General features: G+C 40.7%; 1 protein-coding gene across 1 annotated transcript in view; it reads right to left on the bottom strand.

Moving 5' to 3' along the window:
• The window catches only part of LOC148511647 (melatonin receptor type 1C), a 285,446-nt gene extending 282,536 nt beyond the window's left edge, over positions 1 to 2,910 (bottom strand). The window contains exon 1 of the mRNA XM_088482884.1: positions 2,674 to 2,910. Within this exon, the coding sequence (XP_088339010.1) occupies positions 2,674 to 2,872 (199 nt within the window). The 5' untranslated portion in view covers positions 2,873 to 2,910. The remainder of the gene's footprint in view (positions 1 to 2,673) is intronic.
• Positions 2,911 to 17,863: the final 14,953 nt, after the last annotated feature.

The following is a 17,863-nucleotide window of genomic DNA, read 5'->3' as shown; positions in this document are numbered from 1 at the left end:
TTTGTTTAGATTAAAATCTGTATTTAATAAACTATGTTGGCAATTGCCTATCACTTCATTGGTCTATGCTGCTAAATTACTTTTCTTGCACTAGCACTTTTCATTATGTATTGGTTATTATTTTAATGCAACTTTTTAAATATTCTAAACATTTTGCACTTAGCACTCTCCTTTTTATTAGCAAGATTGTCGCCCACAGTCAATCAACCTCCTTCTCTCTCTCTCTCCCTCTCTCTCTCTCTCTCTCTCTCTCTCTCTCTCTATATATATATATATACAAATACAGCATATATATATATATCCAAATGAAACCCGGCACTCACCAGTCCATACAAGTAAATTATCCACAGTCCACAAAGGCGGCACTCAGAGTCTTCAATATCAGGTGAACAAAAGACCCACTATGGGGTAACTTTTAATGTGACATACAAGTCATGAAGGTCAACGTTACAAGACAACATGTTGTCTTGAGAAAGGGGATATGGTCCCAGAAACGCTGACCTTCATGACTTGTATGTCACATTAAAAGGTACCCCATAGTGGGTCTTTTGTTCACCTTATATTGAAGTCTCTGAGTGCCACCTTTGTGGACTGTATATATATATATATATATATATATATATAGATAGATAGATAGATAGATAGATAGATAGATAGATAGATAGATAGATAGATAGATAGCATCACATGTATAGCCTGATGAAAAGACTTGTGTGGTCTTGAAACGTCGATTATTGGAATAAATAACACCTGATGTTTTGAAGTCTGCTGAGTGCCGCCTGATCCCTGGTTCACAGGGGGTATTTTGCCTGTATATATATATATATATATATATATATATATATGTATATATATATATATATATATATATTGAAAAGGTCATGGAACATCTGACATAGGAGATATTGGAATGACTCCCCTTGTGACATTTCCCTTCCTGCTATACATTTTACATTTGGAACCCCCCTTTGATAATGTGCTGTTATAAAATTGATTCCCTTCCATTTCCTGCCCCTGCTGTCACCTGAGTCAAACAAGTCATTGTTGTAGGCACAGCCTTTCACAATAATTCAGTTTCATCAACTGCAAAAAGCGTGGACCATCTCTGATGAAAACACTTACATAACACAATTTAAATCACTGCACAATTAATTGTTGATTGAAACAAGATTTCCAATGGACCAAGCAGGCATGGATTAAGAAAGCTATACTTAAATAGATGTTGTAACATCAAACAGTGGGAAGGCAGCAAATAAATCTATCCCATTAACTTATAACGTCTCTAGAGTAATTATATGGCAGTAGAACTATTCTCTAATATCCAAAAAATAAATAAACTGAGTTAATTTAAATGCCCAAGATTCCATTTAACAAAAAACATCCTGAAACCAATAATAGAAATGCAAGCTAAAACAAATAAAATAAGATAAAATGCATTTATTGAACAAATACACTAAGCAAAGAGCATTCCTTCATCTAAAGGAGAGATTTAAGTGTCAGTAGCTTGTATGTATATACAGTTATGTTGTTTCTGCAAAATAAATTTTAGCTAAGCAAAAGTGCCAACATTACCCTTTCCAAATGCTCTGTTTGAAACTTCCAATCCTAATTTCCTATTGCAGATACCTGTGTTGAATTGATTAAAGGATAAGGGAGAATGGTGTTTTTAAACCATAACTAATTAATCCAGCCCAGGGAGTTGTGACAAGACAATACACAGTAAATCTGGATGCAGAGCATCTTGTACATGGTGTCAGGGGTCATGTTTGAGGGTCAGCGGCCACCAGCACATCAGAGTTATTCTACTGTACATCATCCATTGGTTGCAAATGTTTGCGTGAAGCACAATCTTCACAATTACTTACTGTGACCTCTCTCCTATGGCATTAATATAGAGGACAGTAGGTTACCTTCTGCCCTCTGTGACCTTTAGCTACATCACTGATTTTTGCAGGAGAGAAGTCCTGTCCACTGTCACATAGGAATTAACCAGTGCCCACTGGCAAGACTATATTTTAACTTGGGTGATGAAAACAAAAGTGGCACATCAATATACCCACCTCTGTTGAATGAAAATAGTAAAAACATGTGCACAGTCTGCTGGTATAATTATTATTAATTGTTAATAATATAATGAAGACTTGAGATGTGACTGTACACATCTTGCTGTTTATGAGCAGAACAAAACTCACAAGCACATAACATTTATTCACAGATATGAAGCATTTAGACAGAATATCACCGCGTGAGAAAACTGTGCCCTTTGTATACTGTATATCCAATTGTGCCCTCCCTGGTTTTATGTCTTCTTTTTTTTCTAATATTGGTCGAATCCACAAACACAACATTACTTTCCTTGTATGCCCAAGCTTACGTTTCATTCTAAAATATTGTAAATGATGAATGAAATAAATTGACAATGTGTGTATCAGAAGTTTGTAGAACTCCTGCAAGTGTTGTATTGCACTGCACTATTACTAAGGTAATGATGCAAATGTTTTATTGCACTGCACTATTACTAAGGTAATGATGCAAATGTTGCATTGCACTGCACTATTACTAAGGTAATGATGGGCATCTTTTTTTAAAGTGTTACTAGATTTAAAGCAATAATTATCGATAAATTCGCTACATCTTACCCACCACCCACCTGCCCACATTTTCGGTACCCACCAGCATTCTGTAGTTTCTTGTTCCTGAGAACTGAAAGAATAACCAATACATTGCCTAGGATGTCCACAACGATAGTGAAGATGAGAACAACTGCCAAAGCAGTGGTCAGCCCAGGAGAGGGTTGGTCCTCTCTATCGTGCTCTGTGCCAGCAGCACCAGGTGTCCAGCAGTCAAGACAAGTCCTATTCACCTCCATCATCTCTGTGCACTTGATGGGGGGCTATCAGGACAGGACTGGATCTCTTCACGGGGTACAATACTACTCATAAGGAGTGGGCTGGTCTTCCAGACTCAGAGATGGACCTCTTTTGTTTCCAACACTCAAGCTTCTTGGTGCCAATATGCCATCCCCATCCCCACCTATATGGCTGCAGCAGATTCATGAGAAGAGCATGGTGCTGCCCTCCAGTCTGTATTTGGCTCCTCTTTAACCCATGCGATGCCAATCAGGACTTCACACACTACAACACATTTCCATTCATAGAGCCCATGCTCTGTTGTTCTACAAAGGCATACGTTTCAGTAATATTCATTATGTGCTGCTGTGATTTCTATTAGTCTTGCAGAGTGTTTCCATTCAGGCATGATGTCTTAGCTCTTCAATATCTCTGGCAGCTGTGCTTTAACTATAGAAAGTCCTGTGGTTCTGCTCTTTAAGTACATTGTTCCCTATGCTTCTGCTTGCTTCGTGGATGTAGTGTGTACTGCATGAATCAGCCCAGGGGAAGGCACAGCGAAACTGACACCAGCAGCAAATGCATCTATTGGTGATATCAGATTAATACACATTTAATGAAAACTGTCCTTCCTTCAATCACAGAAAGCATCAATTCAAGTTATGGGGAAATAAACTAAAAGATTAACATGCTGCTGTTTGCTTTAAAATACATAGTAACTGCTCGCAATATATCATAAATCTAATTCTCAGATGTATTACCACACAGCCATGGGACATTTTACATCAAGAAGCAAATACCAGTCAGGCATCAGTGTTTATTCCCTCTCCAGGCACAATAGGAGCACGTAGAAGGGAAAAGTTTGGTACTGAATACTTGCTATTTTAAGTAGCAGTTTGGTATCCATACACACCTACACATACACAAACGCGCACAAACGCACACACAGGCACAGAAAACATTTTAGACATAGTTGGCTTTTTACAAAAATATTGTATCTGTACACAACCTTTTCTAATATTACGTATTGTATACATATTACAAATTGCACAATGGAACATACAATCCAAATTTCAAATAACATGAACACACATAAAACTGCTATTTTTTTATTTTTCAGCAAAAGCCAATTAAACTTTCTCACCTCACATATTTTTGCATTTATTTTTTTTTTGCAATGGCCACATTCCAACTTCAATATCTGAATTTTTTTACTTACTACCCACAAATTGTTTTTTAGAATTTACATTGTTTATAATTTATCATACATCAAATACAATCTAGCCCAAATGGACAAAACATTTTTTTATTTAAATTGAAAACTAAAAGCAAATTAATTTATTTTTGCCTATATTTATAAATAATGATATCTATTAACCATAACAACATACTTTGTGATTCTTGCTTTGACATGAATCCACCTTTCCATAATAAAATCTGCACTTGAACATTTAAATTTTTATTTTTGCTAGTTTTCTTCTTAAACTAAATGCAAACAATGTGCAGGAATAATAGGGTAGCCCAACAAGGCATGCCATGTTAAGCAAGAAAACCTACTGTTTATTTTACTGTAAGTAAAGTGTCAATGCTCTATATCTAGAGCACTTTGGGCTCTATTTACTACAATCCGCATTTGTAATGCAGATTGTAGTGTGATATTACTGACTGAATTTGCGAATTCAGGCAATATCACAGGGATTTACTACAAATCCCTTGCAGGGGCAGAGCTTGCGAGAAAGCTCTGTCCCTGCGAATCCCCTCCGGAGCCTTATCACGGTATTTTTGCAAAAAATACTGTGACAAGTGCCTCACGCATGTGCAGACCGGCCGCCGCTGCTACCCCCCATCGCCAAGCCCCGCCCCATCACTAAGCCCCACCACCCATGATCGCAGACCCCCCCGTGACCCCCCCTCCCTTAATTACACTTACCTGCAGTTATTGGTCTTCCGGAGATGTCCTCTGTCGCTCCGGTCAGCTGACATCCCATCCTGCATTGGGACCCTGTCACCTGACGACCGGGCCACAGTGCAGTATGGGAGACCAGCTGACCAGAGGGAGGACATCACTGGAGCCCCGAACTCCGGTCCCTGGACTCAGGTAAGTTTTTTTTTTGGCGTTATTATCACAGGGCTTTCCCCGGTATTTTTTGACATTTTATTTTTAGTAACTTTGATCAGATCACATTTCCCATTACAATTATGGGAAATGCGATCTCATTACTAAAAATAAGTGATAATTTTCACATTATTTTAGTAAAAATAATGTTAATAAATAGAGCCCTTTGACACTTGTATAGATCATTAACATTTATTAAAGCAGTTACCGATAAGAAAATCACTTTACTCTGTGATCTGCGCACTTTTAATTAATTCACCGTCACCATACGGTTGTATGGTTACTGTATTGCGACACAACACTGATTAAAAATCACCTTTGTAGATGATCTTTTTGCAGATATCTGCAAAATTAGCCACCGTGTGTCCTACTGTGGCTAACTGGGAGGCACCCAGGAGTCAAGACGCATGTGCCATCTGTCCTGAAAATTGCAAATCATGAGTAGCTTTAACGGCATGATATGTGCCTTATTAATACATCTCCTCATAAATGAGGGGAACCCCGATTTAAGTTTTGGGTACTAGATCCCTCGTCCATCTGTGGAGATTGTAATGTTTTGTGACATGTTAGGTGTCATTGGGCTCTATTTATTAACATTATTTTTACTAAAATAAAGTGAAAAAGGGTGTTTTCACACCCTTTTCACATTATTTTAGTTTCACCTGTAGTTATTACAGGGCAATTGGAGTAGAATTAGTAAAATTCTACTCCAACCCCCAGTATTACTTATTTTTAGTAAAGCAGATCGCATTTCCCATAATTGTAATGGGAAATGTGATCCGACCTAAGTTACTAAAAGTAAATTGTAAAAAAATACCGGGGGAAGCCCTGTGATAATAACGCCACCTGGAGGTGGCGTTATCCAGGGTCTCCCCCGGTTACCGGGCTCCCACTCTGCTCTAACGGGGAGAGCAGAGGCGGGAGCCGGTACCAGTAATCAGCTATGTGGTCTAAGCAGACCGCAAGCTGATTACTGTAAAAAAAAGAAAAAAAAAAGAAAAAATTTTTTTTTTACTTACCTGAATCCAGGAACCGGTGATCGGGCCTCCGGTGATGACTCCTCTGTGGTCAGCTGGTCTCCCATAGTACACTGTGGCCCGGTCATCAGGTGATCGGGCCCCAGTGCAGTATGGGAGATCACCTGATCGGGAAGCCAGGAGAAGATCACCGGAGGCCAGGAGGATGTAGGTAAGTGTAATGAAGTGAGGGGGGGTCGCGGGGGGGGAGGGGGGGTCACGGGGGTCCACGATCGTGGGGGGCGGGACTTAGCGCCGGGGGGGCTTAGCGTCGGTGGGGGGGGTAGTAGTGGTGGTCGATCGCCGCATGCGCGGACTCTTAGTCGCTGTATTTTTTCTGAAAATACCGCGACTAGAGTGCGGATGGGATCCGCAGGGACAGAGCTTTATCGCAAGCTCTGTCCCTGCAAGGGATTTATAGTAAATCCTTGTGATATTGCCTGAATTTGCAATGCGAATTCACTCGGTAATATCACACTACAATCCGCATTCAATATGCGGATTGTAGTAAATAGAGCCCTTAGTCTGGTGATCACATGCGATCACAAAGTAGCTATTAAGGAGTCACATCATTTGAAAGAGGGAACTCCCTTCTTTTAAATATGTGTCTCTGAATTAATGCAAGCCATGATGGGGGTAGACCCCTCATTCCTGGACTCTCTTAGTTTTCTGCATTGTAGGGGGATATCGTCTAGTGATCAGTGTGATAAAATCCCTATTCTGTTGCTTCCTCCCTGACTCCCCACTAGAGACCATAAGACTTTTTTATCTTTGGAGCTTCACTGTGGATGAAGATTGGGACACATACCACACAGTTTTGATATATGTGTGGAGGATGAGCCCCATTCACCATCCACAGTGAAGAGCTTAACCTACCAGTAGGTTTTAGGATTGTGGGAGGAAACCCAGACAAGTACGAGAAGAACCTACAAACTCCACACCGATAAGGCCCTAGTTGCATTTGAAACCATGACTCCTGTGCTGTTATGCAGTAATGCTAACCACTCTGCCTGAAAATCATACAGTATATACACCCTGACCTGGAAACGTCTACAAATGATTCTGCCCCTGCCAAAAATAAGTGATCAAAATTGGTTTTGCAGAACTAAAATTTACAAAAAGACACTTTTACTGTAATTCCCCTGTACACTCTTCAGTTGGGAAAAACCCACATACCACATTCCAGAAACTTAGTTTCAGCCTACAATACCTTGTATAAAAGCAGTGGATTATGGGACAGGTGTTATCCAAAGGTACAGAAAATGGTACATTGTGGACACTTAAAAAAAATGAAAGTGTATATACAGTACATACACAGTGACTTTAGATATATATTTTATTTATTTAAATATACAATATTTGTCTGCAAGAGTGTGATGGAATATAATAACGGTAGTAATGCAACTATTGTGTCTGCAATACAGAATTGCACATTGGAACAAGCTCTTTTAGGATGAAGCCTTAGTAGCACTGTGTTTCACAAATTTTCACATACTTGTATTATAGTTACCAGCTGGACGCTTGATGGTAGCAGAGACTCTGTGAAAATGTTATTAATAGCAAACAAACATAACAGAAATAGGAAGGGTTTTTGTTTATTTCATATTAATCTTTAGAAAAATTTACATTAATAAAAAGTTTATTTATGTAAGCAAAGTTTAATAGTTGCAATTTCAGCCTTTAAATCTAATTCTGGATTACATTTAAAAAGAAGTGTATCCAGGAAACCATTATTAGATACAAAAGCATAACCAGATGGTTTAACTTGGTAATTACTAGATAAACAAAAAAGGGCCATTGTTGCAATGTTAATGATAAAAATAATTCAGTACCAGGATATTCAAATAAATCTGGTGCCATCTCAGATTAAATAATAATGAACAGTGCACTTTCGGGACCACTTAGCTGGTGCACAGGTGTACTGCACAGGTGTATTACCAACTGTCACATTTTAAAAATCCACAAGTGACCTTCAAAACATGAACTGTTTAGGGTCCTGAGGACCAAGGGGGTGATGTATCAACCCTTGGAGATAAGGTGGAGAGAGGTAAAGTACCAACCAATCAGCTCCTAACTGTCATTTTTCAAACACCCTGTAAAATGACAGTGAGAAGATGATTGGTTGGTACTTCATCTCTCTGCAAGGGGCCTATTCAGTATGTTAATTATGAGCAGTCTCTTCACTCCTCTATCTGAACTCCTGCTCATGTGAGGTCTACTGGCAGCCAATGATGGAGGGTTGCCAGAGGAGCCCTCTCCTGGAAAATTTTGTGAAGTGTAGCCTATAGGCTACAGCGGCTAACGCCATCTTCAGATCATCAAAGCATCTAGAGCTTGGTAAATGTGACAGCTTTGCAACGCCCATAGAAACCTACTGCTGCCGGAAAAGGAGGGACCGGAGCAAATATTTTCGATATCTGCTGCAATCCATCCATAGTACAACTAAGGGATACTTAATATTTGCTGGGTGTTTTAAAGGAATATGCCAAAAATATTTAATGATAAGTAGGCACCCTAAAACCCTTATGCTTAGAAGAGCACAAAGCTATAGTTTAATGGGAAACATTGGAAACAGGCTTATGTGGATCATCACAATGGAATCAAAAGATATCTGTAAACATTATACAAGCTATATGTGTGCACATAAATACATACTAAACACAAAAAACACTAATTATTGCTAAACAAACAAAGGTATAGTATATCAAATGTTATTGACACAAAAAAGACAGCAGTGTAAATTTTTCCCTTTTTGGTCAAATTTTTTGTGCAATTATGCTCATTTACACAAATAAGTGTGAAAATTTTGCATCTAGAGGTTTTCCTTTTATACTGTAGCCCTTTTCAGTAGTACCCATAAGATAACTAACACTTTCAGTGGAATGCTTTTTTCACTATCCAGGATTATTTTTTATGGGTAAACGTATGTATAGGGGCAAAATAACAATGTATCCAAAACATTTAATGTAGATGTTATTTAAATATGACAAGTAAAATACATTCCTATTTTTCATTACTGTAACTGTTTAAGATAATAAGGATTAAAAAACAGCAATCTACAAGAAAAACTGTACGTTACAATTAATACTCCAAAGACCATTTTACTTTCCCCTTCCTGGCTAGTGATTCTGCAACTGTTTGGCAAAAAACATGCATGGCTATATTTCCCAAAAGTGGAAAGAGGGCATGTAAGTTAAAGGCTGTCATATAGCTGCTTTATTTATTATTATTTTTTTTATTTATTACCAGTTATTTATATAGCGCACACATATTCCGCAGCGCTTTACACAGAATATCTGGCCATTCGCATCAGTCCCTGCCCCAGTGGAGCTTACAATCTTTATTCCCTATCACATGCTCACACACAGACACACATAGGGTTAATTTTTTTTTTGTTTGGGGCCAATTAACTTACCAGTATATTTTTGGCGTGTGGGAGGAAACCGGAGTACCCGGAGGAAAACCCACGCAAGCACAGGGAGAATATACAAACTCCACACAGTTGTGGCCACAGTGGCAATTGAACTCACGGCCTCAGTGCTGCGAAGCAGTAATGCTAACCATTACATCGTCTGTACTGCATTAAAACTATTACTGATATTGTTGTGATAATTTTGCTAGTGGTCAAGTCTGTGACCTTGTAGTGTATTTCCTCTAACATAATTGTGGCAGATATGGAGATACAAGGTTTATATATATATATATATATATATATATATATACATACTGTGTATATATATATATATATATATATATATATAACATAAGGATTTGGTGGCACTCGTGATAATGAACACAGGACACTGTTTAGTGCACTAACATTTCAATGCCTCCAATCATGCATTTTCGTCAGTTATACCCTGGCGAAAATGCTTGACTGGAGGCATTGAAACGTTTCTATTGAAGAGTGCAGCTTTTCTAAAAATCTTTTATATATATATATATATGATACCCCGCCGTCACAAGATATCACTAAATTGTGCCCTTCAAAGCCTCTTGCTCTCAGCTGCAAGTAGCTTCAAGCCCCACAATCGATAAGCGCAGTTAGGCAAAGTTTGAATTGGTAGTCAGGACTCTACTTTCCTGACTAGACCCAGCTAGTGAACAGAATTTGATAGTTAGTACAGATGTGTCCTCATACACCTAGTGCCTACCCTCCAACAGCTCTGAGGGGAAATAGAGGTCCATGTACTAAAGGGAGATAAGGGGTCTAATCAAAAAAGGCTTTTGTCAAGGTTAGGGTTAGGCCCCCCCACGGGGGACTTAGGTTTAGGCAGCAGGGAAGGGGGGGTTAGGTTTAGGCACTTAGTGGGGGGATTAGGGTTAGGCAAAGGGGGGGGTTAGGGTTAGGCACCCCTAAGGGAGGGTTAGGGTTAGGGGGGTAGGTTAGGTTAGTTAGTACTTACCTGGGGACGATCAGGATTTCCAGTGCTGTCGGGCTGCCGCTGCTGGGATCTGTTCCTCTGTCGGCCTGACGCTGCCGGGATTTGAACTGCCGGCCATGCAGCCGCGGTATTACATACCGATTCCAATAGATCCTTTACAGATGTAACTCCATGTATATGTGTGTGTAGCAAGAACACAGAATCATTACCCAACACTGCATATAAACTACCAAGGCAACAAGTCAGACCCTACCTTTCATAGTTTAAATTACATTAGATAGGTAAAAGCTAATTGCTGGTTGGTTGCTGTGGCCCAATACAAAATATGCCCATAAATGCAATGTTTATCAATGGCCTTACTATATATACAGTGCTTTCCAAGTGCTTTGACACATATAAAGACATATGAGGAATTACATCCCTTTCCAATAACTTTCTAGTGGAATTAGATTTATGGAAAACAACAGAAAAATGTTACAACTTTTGTTTACCAAGTTTAGGAAAAAAAGGAATTTAAATGAATCCTGGTCACATCAACAAGTTATATTGCTAGCAATATTGTAAATTAGCCAGATTTCCTTCAAGAGAAAAAGGGGGGACGTTGAGCACAGCCAATAGCCCGTTGAAATGCAATAAAGAATGAACTCAGTCTTATCTCCACTTGCGGCTGAGTGGGTGTAACTGGGCAGAACTGGGTTTTTGCACGTACTGTAAAATAAGTTTGTTGCGGGCGTGTCCTGTAGATGGATTGCCGGCGGTCAGATGCCGCTGGTCAGAATAACGACAGCAGCATCCCAACAGCCAGAATCCCGACACCCATCAGGAAACAAGGTAAGTCTAACCCCAACCCATACCCTAACCCTCCCTCCCCGGTGCCTAAACCTAACCGCCCCCCCTAGTGCCTAAACCTAACCTCCCCCTCACTGCACCCTAATCCTAACCCTCCCTCCCCGGTGCCTAACCCTCCCCCAAGTGCCTAACGCTAACCCCGCACCCTAACCCTCCCCTAACTGGCGATACTTACCTTCGGGATGCCGTCGGTCGGGATACTGGTGCCGGGATTACAACACTGTCGGAATTTTGTCGCCGGTATTTAGACCGTCAGCATCCCGCACGCCGGGATGCCGACTACATCCCAGGAAGACAGTGGGGAGTATCAGAGAGTGACAGACATGTTGGTACACCGTTCTGCCTTTCCATTCTTCCACTCTGTAAAAGCAATTTTTTTTTTTATTACCAGAGCACGAGCAATGACGAGGTTGGTACAGATTTTGAATAACAAGTTATTACTTACCTGGGGCATGACTAAACCTGGGTACACGTTAGACGATATGTGTACCCAGAAATGTGACGGGCAACCGCACAGGCCTCGGGCCAACATATCGGGCGGCCAGTACACATTAGACAATCTGGTGCCTGACCACCCAATATGTCTGCACCAGCCGCATCCCACTGCATGGGTTCGTCAGTTGTATTGTCAGACCAAGCTGCATGTAGGGACAACATAGCTATGCGGCTGAAGACCAAACGGGAGCGCGCATGACCCGACTTAGAGGGTATACATTAGGGTAGAGGGTATACATTAGGCGATTTTGTAATGTGTACCCAGCTTTAGAGTTTCATGCAATTACATCTGCATGTGGATCTCGCAATTTTGAACAAACTGCAAATGTGTCGGAAGTTCGGAACCAACATGCGCAGATTACAGCAACTACTGGAAAGTCAGAATCATACAAGTCTCAGTCTTATCTCCACTTGCGGCTGAGTGTGTGTAACTGGGCAGAACTGGGTTTTTGCACGTACTGTAGGATAAGTTTGGAAAGGACAAAGAAAAAGAAAAGATTTGTGTCTGGTGCACTTTAAGGGTCACAATAGTTCAAAATATAATTGATTTCTCTGATTTCATGGTAAAACATAACTTTTATTATCTTATTAATTAAAAAGGTTTGGTCTAGGTCCAAAAGAATGAAAAGGCGCAATATGTTTAAAAATTAAAGTAGACTATATGTGTTATATATACAATATATATATATATATATATATATATATATATATATAAGTGATTTAAAATATCACCTGTCGTCGGTCTATTACACGTATTAGATTACGATATCTGGGATTGTTAAATGTACTTGCAGTGTTTAAATTTCAACACTGTATCTCATTAGTACATTGTAATTGAAAGGGGAATGTATTCCCAGGTACTGTCAATATCACTACTATATCTTCCAAGATGGAGTAAACTGATTGCTATTCTTCACTAACAATATCATATCTCCAAACCCTGCAGGATTGTTTTTCAATTAAATACAGTTTCAATAATGTTCAGTGATGTGATTTCAATGGGAGGATGCAGAATATTAAAGTAATTTGATATATATGTGTAGACCTTTACTCATCATGTCTTATACTCTGCAAATATGGTATTATAATAACAACACAATTGTATAAATTTTGAGTGACTGTGCTACACATGTATCTCTATTTGGATGCACTCGCATATATTCATGTGTTAGATTATAAATTCCAGCTCTGTTATAGAATTACTGTATCTTTTATTGTAAGATATTAATTGACCTCAAACTGCAGGATATACTGGTGGATGTATCAATTAGTACTATCAGATATTTATATGGCCATTTATATGCGCTGTATTTTTCTTCATTCCAGCTCGTGAATATCACCGCTCAGCGTTATTACACATGTAGCCACATAGACATAGACAGTTCCCATTCACCCGATCACATACATATATACATATTTGTTATCAACGTGTTTAGCATACAATTGTGCTTTTGACCGGCGGCAGCATGGAGTGCCAATGCGCGTTTCGCCAGTGAATGGCTTTATCAAAGCAGTGTTTGGAGATATGATATTGTTAGTGAAGAATAGCAATCAGTTTACTCCATCTTGAAAGATATAGTATTGATATTGACATTACCAGGGAATACATTCCCCTTTCAATTATAATGTACTAATGAGATACAGTGTTGAAATTTAAATACCGCAAGTACATTCAACAATTCCGGACATCGTAATCTAAAACGTGTACTAAACCGACGACAGGTGATATCTTAAATCACTATATATATATATATATATATATATATATATATACACAATATATATATTCAGACTGATCTCTTGCACCAAGGGTAGGGTGGGGACAATGCATGCTAATGCTGACAGCAGATGGATGGGGGTGGTGCGGTCACATAATGCGGCTGACCCAGAGTACAGAAGAAGATCTGCATTTATTTCCGAAAACGGATTGCTTCTGCTTTATGTGCATCTCTGGATCAGGACTATTTGCTGCCTATACAATCCCCAGAGAATTCGCTACTGTACCATTATGAATGGTACTCTCTATAGTGAATGAATGCACTGTGATGACTACAACAACAATACTCTACAAATAATAGCCTACTTTAGCCTATTGCTCTTGTTTTGGTGGCACGTAGGCAAGGAAATCTGGCTGGAATAGTGGAGGTAGGTACTACGCTAGACTCTAAGGGTCGGGCTAATTAGGTTGCTGCTTCGCGTAGATCCACATGCAGATGTAATTGCATGAAACTCTAAAGCTGGGTACACATTACAAAATCGCCTAATGTATACACTCTATGTATACATGTCGGGTCATGCGCGCTCCCGTTTGGTCTTCAGCCGCATCGTTATGCTGTCCCTGCATGCAGCTTGGTCTGACAATACAACTGACGAACCCATGCAGCGGGATGTGGCTGGTGCGGCCATATCGGGTGGTCAGGCACCAGATTGTCTAATGCCTGGTGCCTGACGCCTGTGCGGTTGCCCGTCACATTGCTGGGTACACATATTGTCTAACGTGTACCCAGGTTTAGTCATGCCACAGGTAAGTAATAACTAGTTATTCAAAATCTATACCAACCTCGTCATTGCTCATGCTCTGGTAAAAAAAAAAAAAAAACTGCTTTTACAGAGTGGAAGAATGGAAAGGCAGAACGGTGTACCAACATGTCTGTCACTCTCTGATACTCCCCACTGTCTTCCTGGGATGAAGTCGGCATCATGGCGTGTGGGATGCTGACGGTCTAAGTACCAGCGCCGAAATCCCCACAGTGTTGGGATCCCGGCACCAGTATTCTGACCGACGGCATCCCGAAGGTAAGTATCGCCAGTTAGGGGAGGGCTAGGGTGCGGGGTTAGCATTAGGCACTTGGGGGAGGGTTAGGGTTAAGCACCAGGGAGGGATGGTTAGGATTAGGGTGCGGGGAGGGGGAGGTTAGGTTTAGGCACTAGGGGGGAGGTTAGGTTTAGGAACCGGGGAGGGAGGGTTGGGTGTCGGGAATCTGACTGTTGGGATGCTGCTGTCGTTATTCTGACCAGCAGCATCCCGACCGCCGGCGATCCATACCCAACCCGTCTTTCTTTGTTATCTGCTATTATCTGCTCCATTAAAGATCGAGTCCTAACCCCTTTTGCACTCTGTATTTAGCTAACAGCGGTAATGTCATCTTACCTCTGTTTGTAACTAAACGGCTTCTGGCATTTATAGATGGCATTAGCACTATGGTCCCCATTCCCGACGATGAGGACCCAGCAAAGTATTTCTGGCATCTGGCTTTGCTGAGTCACTGCTGGGTTGAAGCACAAGGCGCATGTGTAGACTGCCGTTGCTCATTCGTATTAATCACCAGCCCGTCACCATCGGAGGACACTGCCAAGGAGGTGGACACTGCTGGGCCTCCCCGTATAGATAACTTAAGAACGTAAGTCAGGGGCGTAACTCCCAGAGACAATGGAGACACCTGCCTCCGGGCACCAACACCTGAAGGGGCTCCTCCATCTATAGCATGTACAGCAGCACTTGTATGGATCACAGAGGAAAACGAGTGTAACCACTGATTTTCCACTGCAGCTCTGCAATGGTGCCCCTGCTGCTGCTGGGAGCCCCTCTAACACTTGGATAGGAAGGGTTTCTCCTGATAACCTTCACCCTTCACTGCAGCAAGCAATGGTGCACCTGCCACTGCTGTTGGACAGTGAGCTGGGACCCGAGACACCTGTCTGATCTCCTATACCAGTATTTACACACACACCATATTTGTTTTGTCTTTTTTTCGGGGGTGGGCATGTGAATTTATGCCCCTGCCGTAAGTGTCACTGTAATGCTATATAAAATATGCTGCCAGTATTTGGTATTGTTCTTAAACTGAACTTTTTGTGTGATGAAAAATAGATTTGTTGCCATGATTGAATATTCTCTATTGAATGTGTAAACTAAAATGCTTACATGATAGGAAGGACTCAGGAACAATAGGCATAATAGTAGTTATAAATCATAGTTGCTCCCAGTTATTATAGTTCTGTGGTAATGCACAGTTTAAATACTTTCCTTGTAGTGTTCGTTGTGTTGTTTTCCGATTTAAAATGTATTATTTAAATTTATAATATAAATCTTTAAATCAGATTAATCTTAAAATAATAAGAATACAAAGCACCAGCAGTGGCTCCTGCCCTCTTACCTGAGGGGGGCTGCCGCTGCTGCTAGCCTGGGTCCTGGCGCCTGCTCAATGATTCTGGTAGGCGTCGGGACCAGCACATGTTCATGTGCAGCGGTGGCGCCACGCATGCACACGCATAACACCAGCTTCTCAGGGTTGCCTGTTGTCAGAGTGACTGGCAGGTGACGCTTCCAATGAGAAGCCCCTTCCAGTCACAGTGAAGCCAGTGCAGTAAGGGACTGCACTGGCTCACTGCAGTGGCTGATTTTACTGGGGATGGGAGGTTGCAACCTCGCAGCCCCTAGGTAAGATCCACCACTGCAGAGCACTCAAATTTTATAACGTAATAAACTACACAGGACACTTCATCATCAGAGAGGGTGGTCTCTGAGAGTCTACTGCATTGGAAAAATGGCGCCGTTCAGGTGATTTCTTCACTAATTTCTTAAATAAATATTGCACCGGCGCAAAGTAAATTTAATGGGTGCAGGGTGTGCGTTATGTGCCCACCTTGACTCATGAACCCGTGTGCACAGCATACCCTGCACACATTATAGATACGCTACAGAAACTTGATGCATAGACCTTATATACAGTCAGGTCCATAAATATTGGGACATTGACAGAATTTTCAGATTTTGGCCTCTATTCACCACCACAATGGTTTTGAAATGAAACAAACAAGATGTGCTTTAACTGCAGACTTTCAGATTTAATTTGAGGGTAATTACATCCAAATCGGGTGAACGGTGTAGGAATTACAATAGTTTCAATATGTGCCTCCCACTTTTTAAGGGGCCAAAAGTAATGGGACTATCAACTCAAAAGCTATTTCATAGACAGGTGTGGGCTATTCCCTCATTATTTCATTATAAATTAAGCAGGTAAAAGGTCTGGAGTTGATTCTAGGTGTGACATTTGCATTTGGAATCAGTTGCTGTCAACTCTCAATATGAGATCCAAAGAGCTGTCACTATCAGTGAAGCAAGCCATCATTAGGCTGAAAAATCAAAACAAACCCATCAGAGAGATAGCAAAAACATTAGGTGTGGCCAAATCAACTGTTTGGAACATTCTTAAAAAGAAAGAACGCACCGGAGAGCTCAGCAACACCAAAAGACTCGGAAGATCACGAAAACAACTGTGATGGATGACAAAAGAATTATTTCCCTGGTGAAGAAAAACCCCTTCACAACAGTTGGCCAAATCAAGAACACTCTCCAGGAGGTAGATGTATATGTGTCAAAGTCAACAATCAAGAGAAGACTTCACAAGAGTGAATATAGAGGGTTCACCACAAGATGTAAACCATTGGTGAGCCACAAAAACAGGAAGACCAGATTAGAGTTTGCCAAACAACATCTAAAAAAGCCATTACAGTTCTGGAACAACATCCTATGGACAGATGAGACAAAGATCAACTTGTACCAGAGTGATGGGAAGAGAAGAGTATGGAGAAGAAAAGGAACTGCTCATGATCCAAAACATACCACCTCATCATTGAAGCAAGGTGGTGGTAGTGTCATGGCGTGGGCATGTATGGCTGCCAATGGAACTGGTTCCCTTGTATTTATTGATGATGTGACTGCTGACAAAAGCAGCAGAATGAATTCTGAAGTGTTTCGGGCAATATTATATGCTCATTTTCAGTCAAATGCTTCAGAACTCATTAGACGGTGCTTCACAGTGCAGATGGACAATGACCCGAAGCATACTGCAAAAGCAACCAAAGAGTTTTTTAAGGCTAAAAAGTGCAATGTTATGCAATGGCCGAATCAATCCCCTGACCTGAATCTGATTGAGCATGCATTTCACTTGTTGAAGACAAAACTGAAGGGAAAATGCCCCAAAAATAAGCAGGAACTGAAGACATTTGCAGTAGAGGCCTGGCAGGGCATCACCAGGGATGAAATCCAGCGTCTGGTGATGTCTATGCGTTCCAGACTTCAGGCTGTAATTGCCTGCAAAGGATTTGCAACAAAGTATTAAAAAGTGAAAGTTAGATTTAGGATTGTTT

This window comes from Taudactylus pleione, unplaced genomic scaffold, assembly GCF_031769625.1.
Source record: "Taudactylus pleione unplaced genomic scaffold, aTauple2 ptg000296l, whole genome shotgun sequence".
Classification (NCBI taxonomy): domain Eukaryota; kingdom Metazoa; phylum Chordata; class Amphibia; order Anura; family Myobatrachidae; genus Taudactylus; species Taudactylus pleione.
This window is presented reverse-complemented; position numbering and strand designations above follow the sequence as displayed.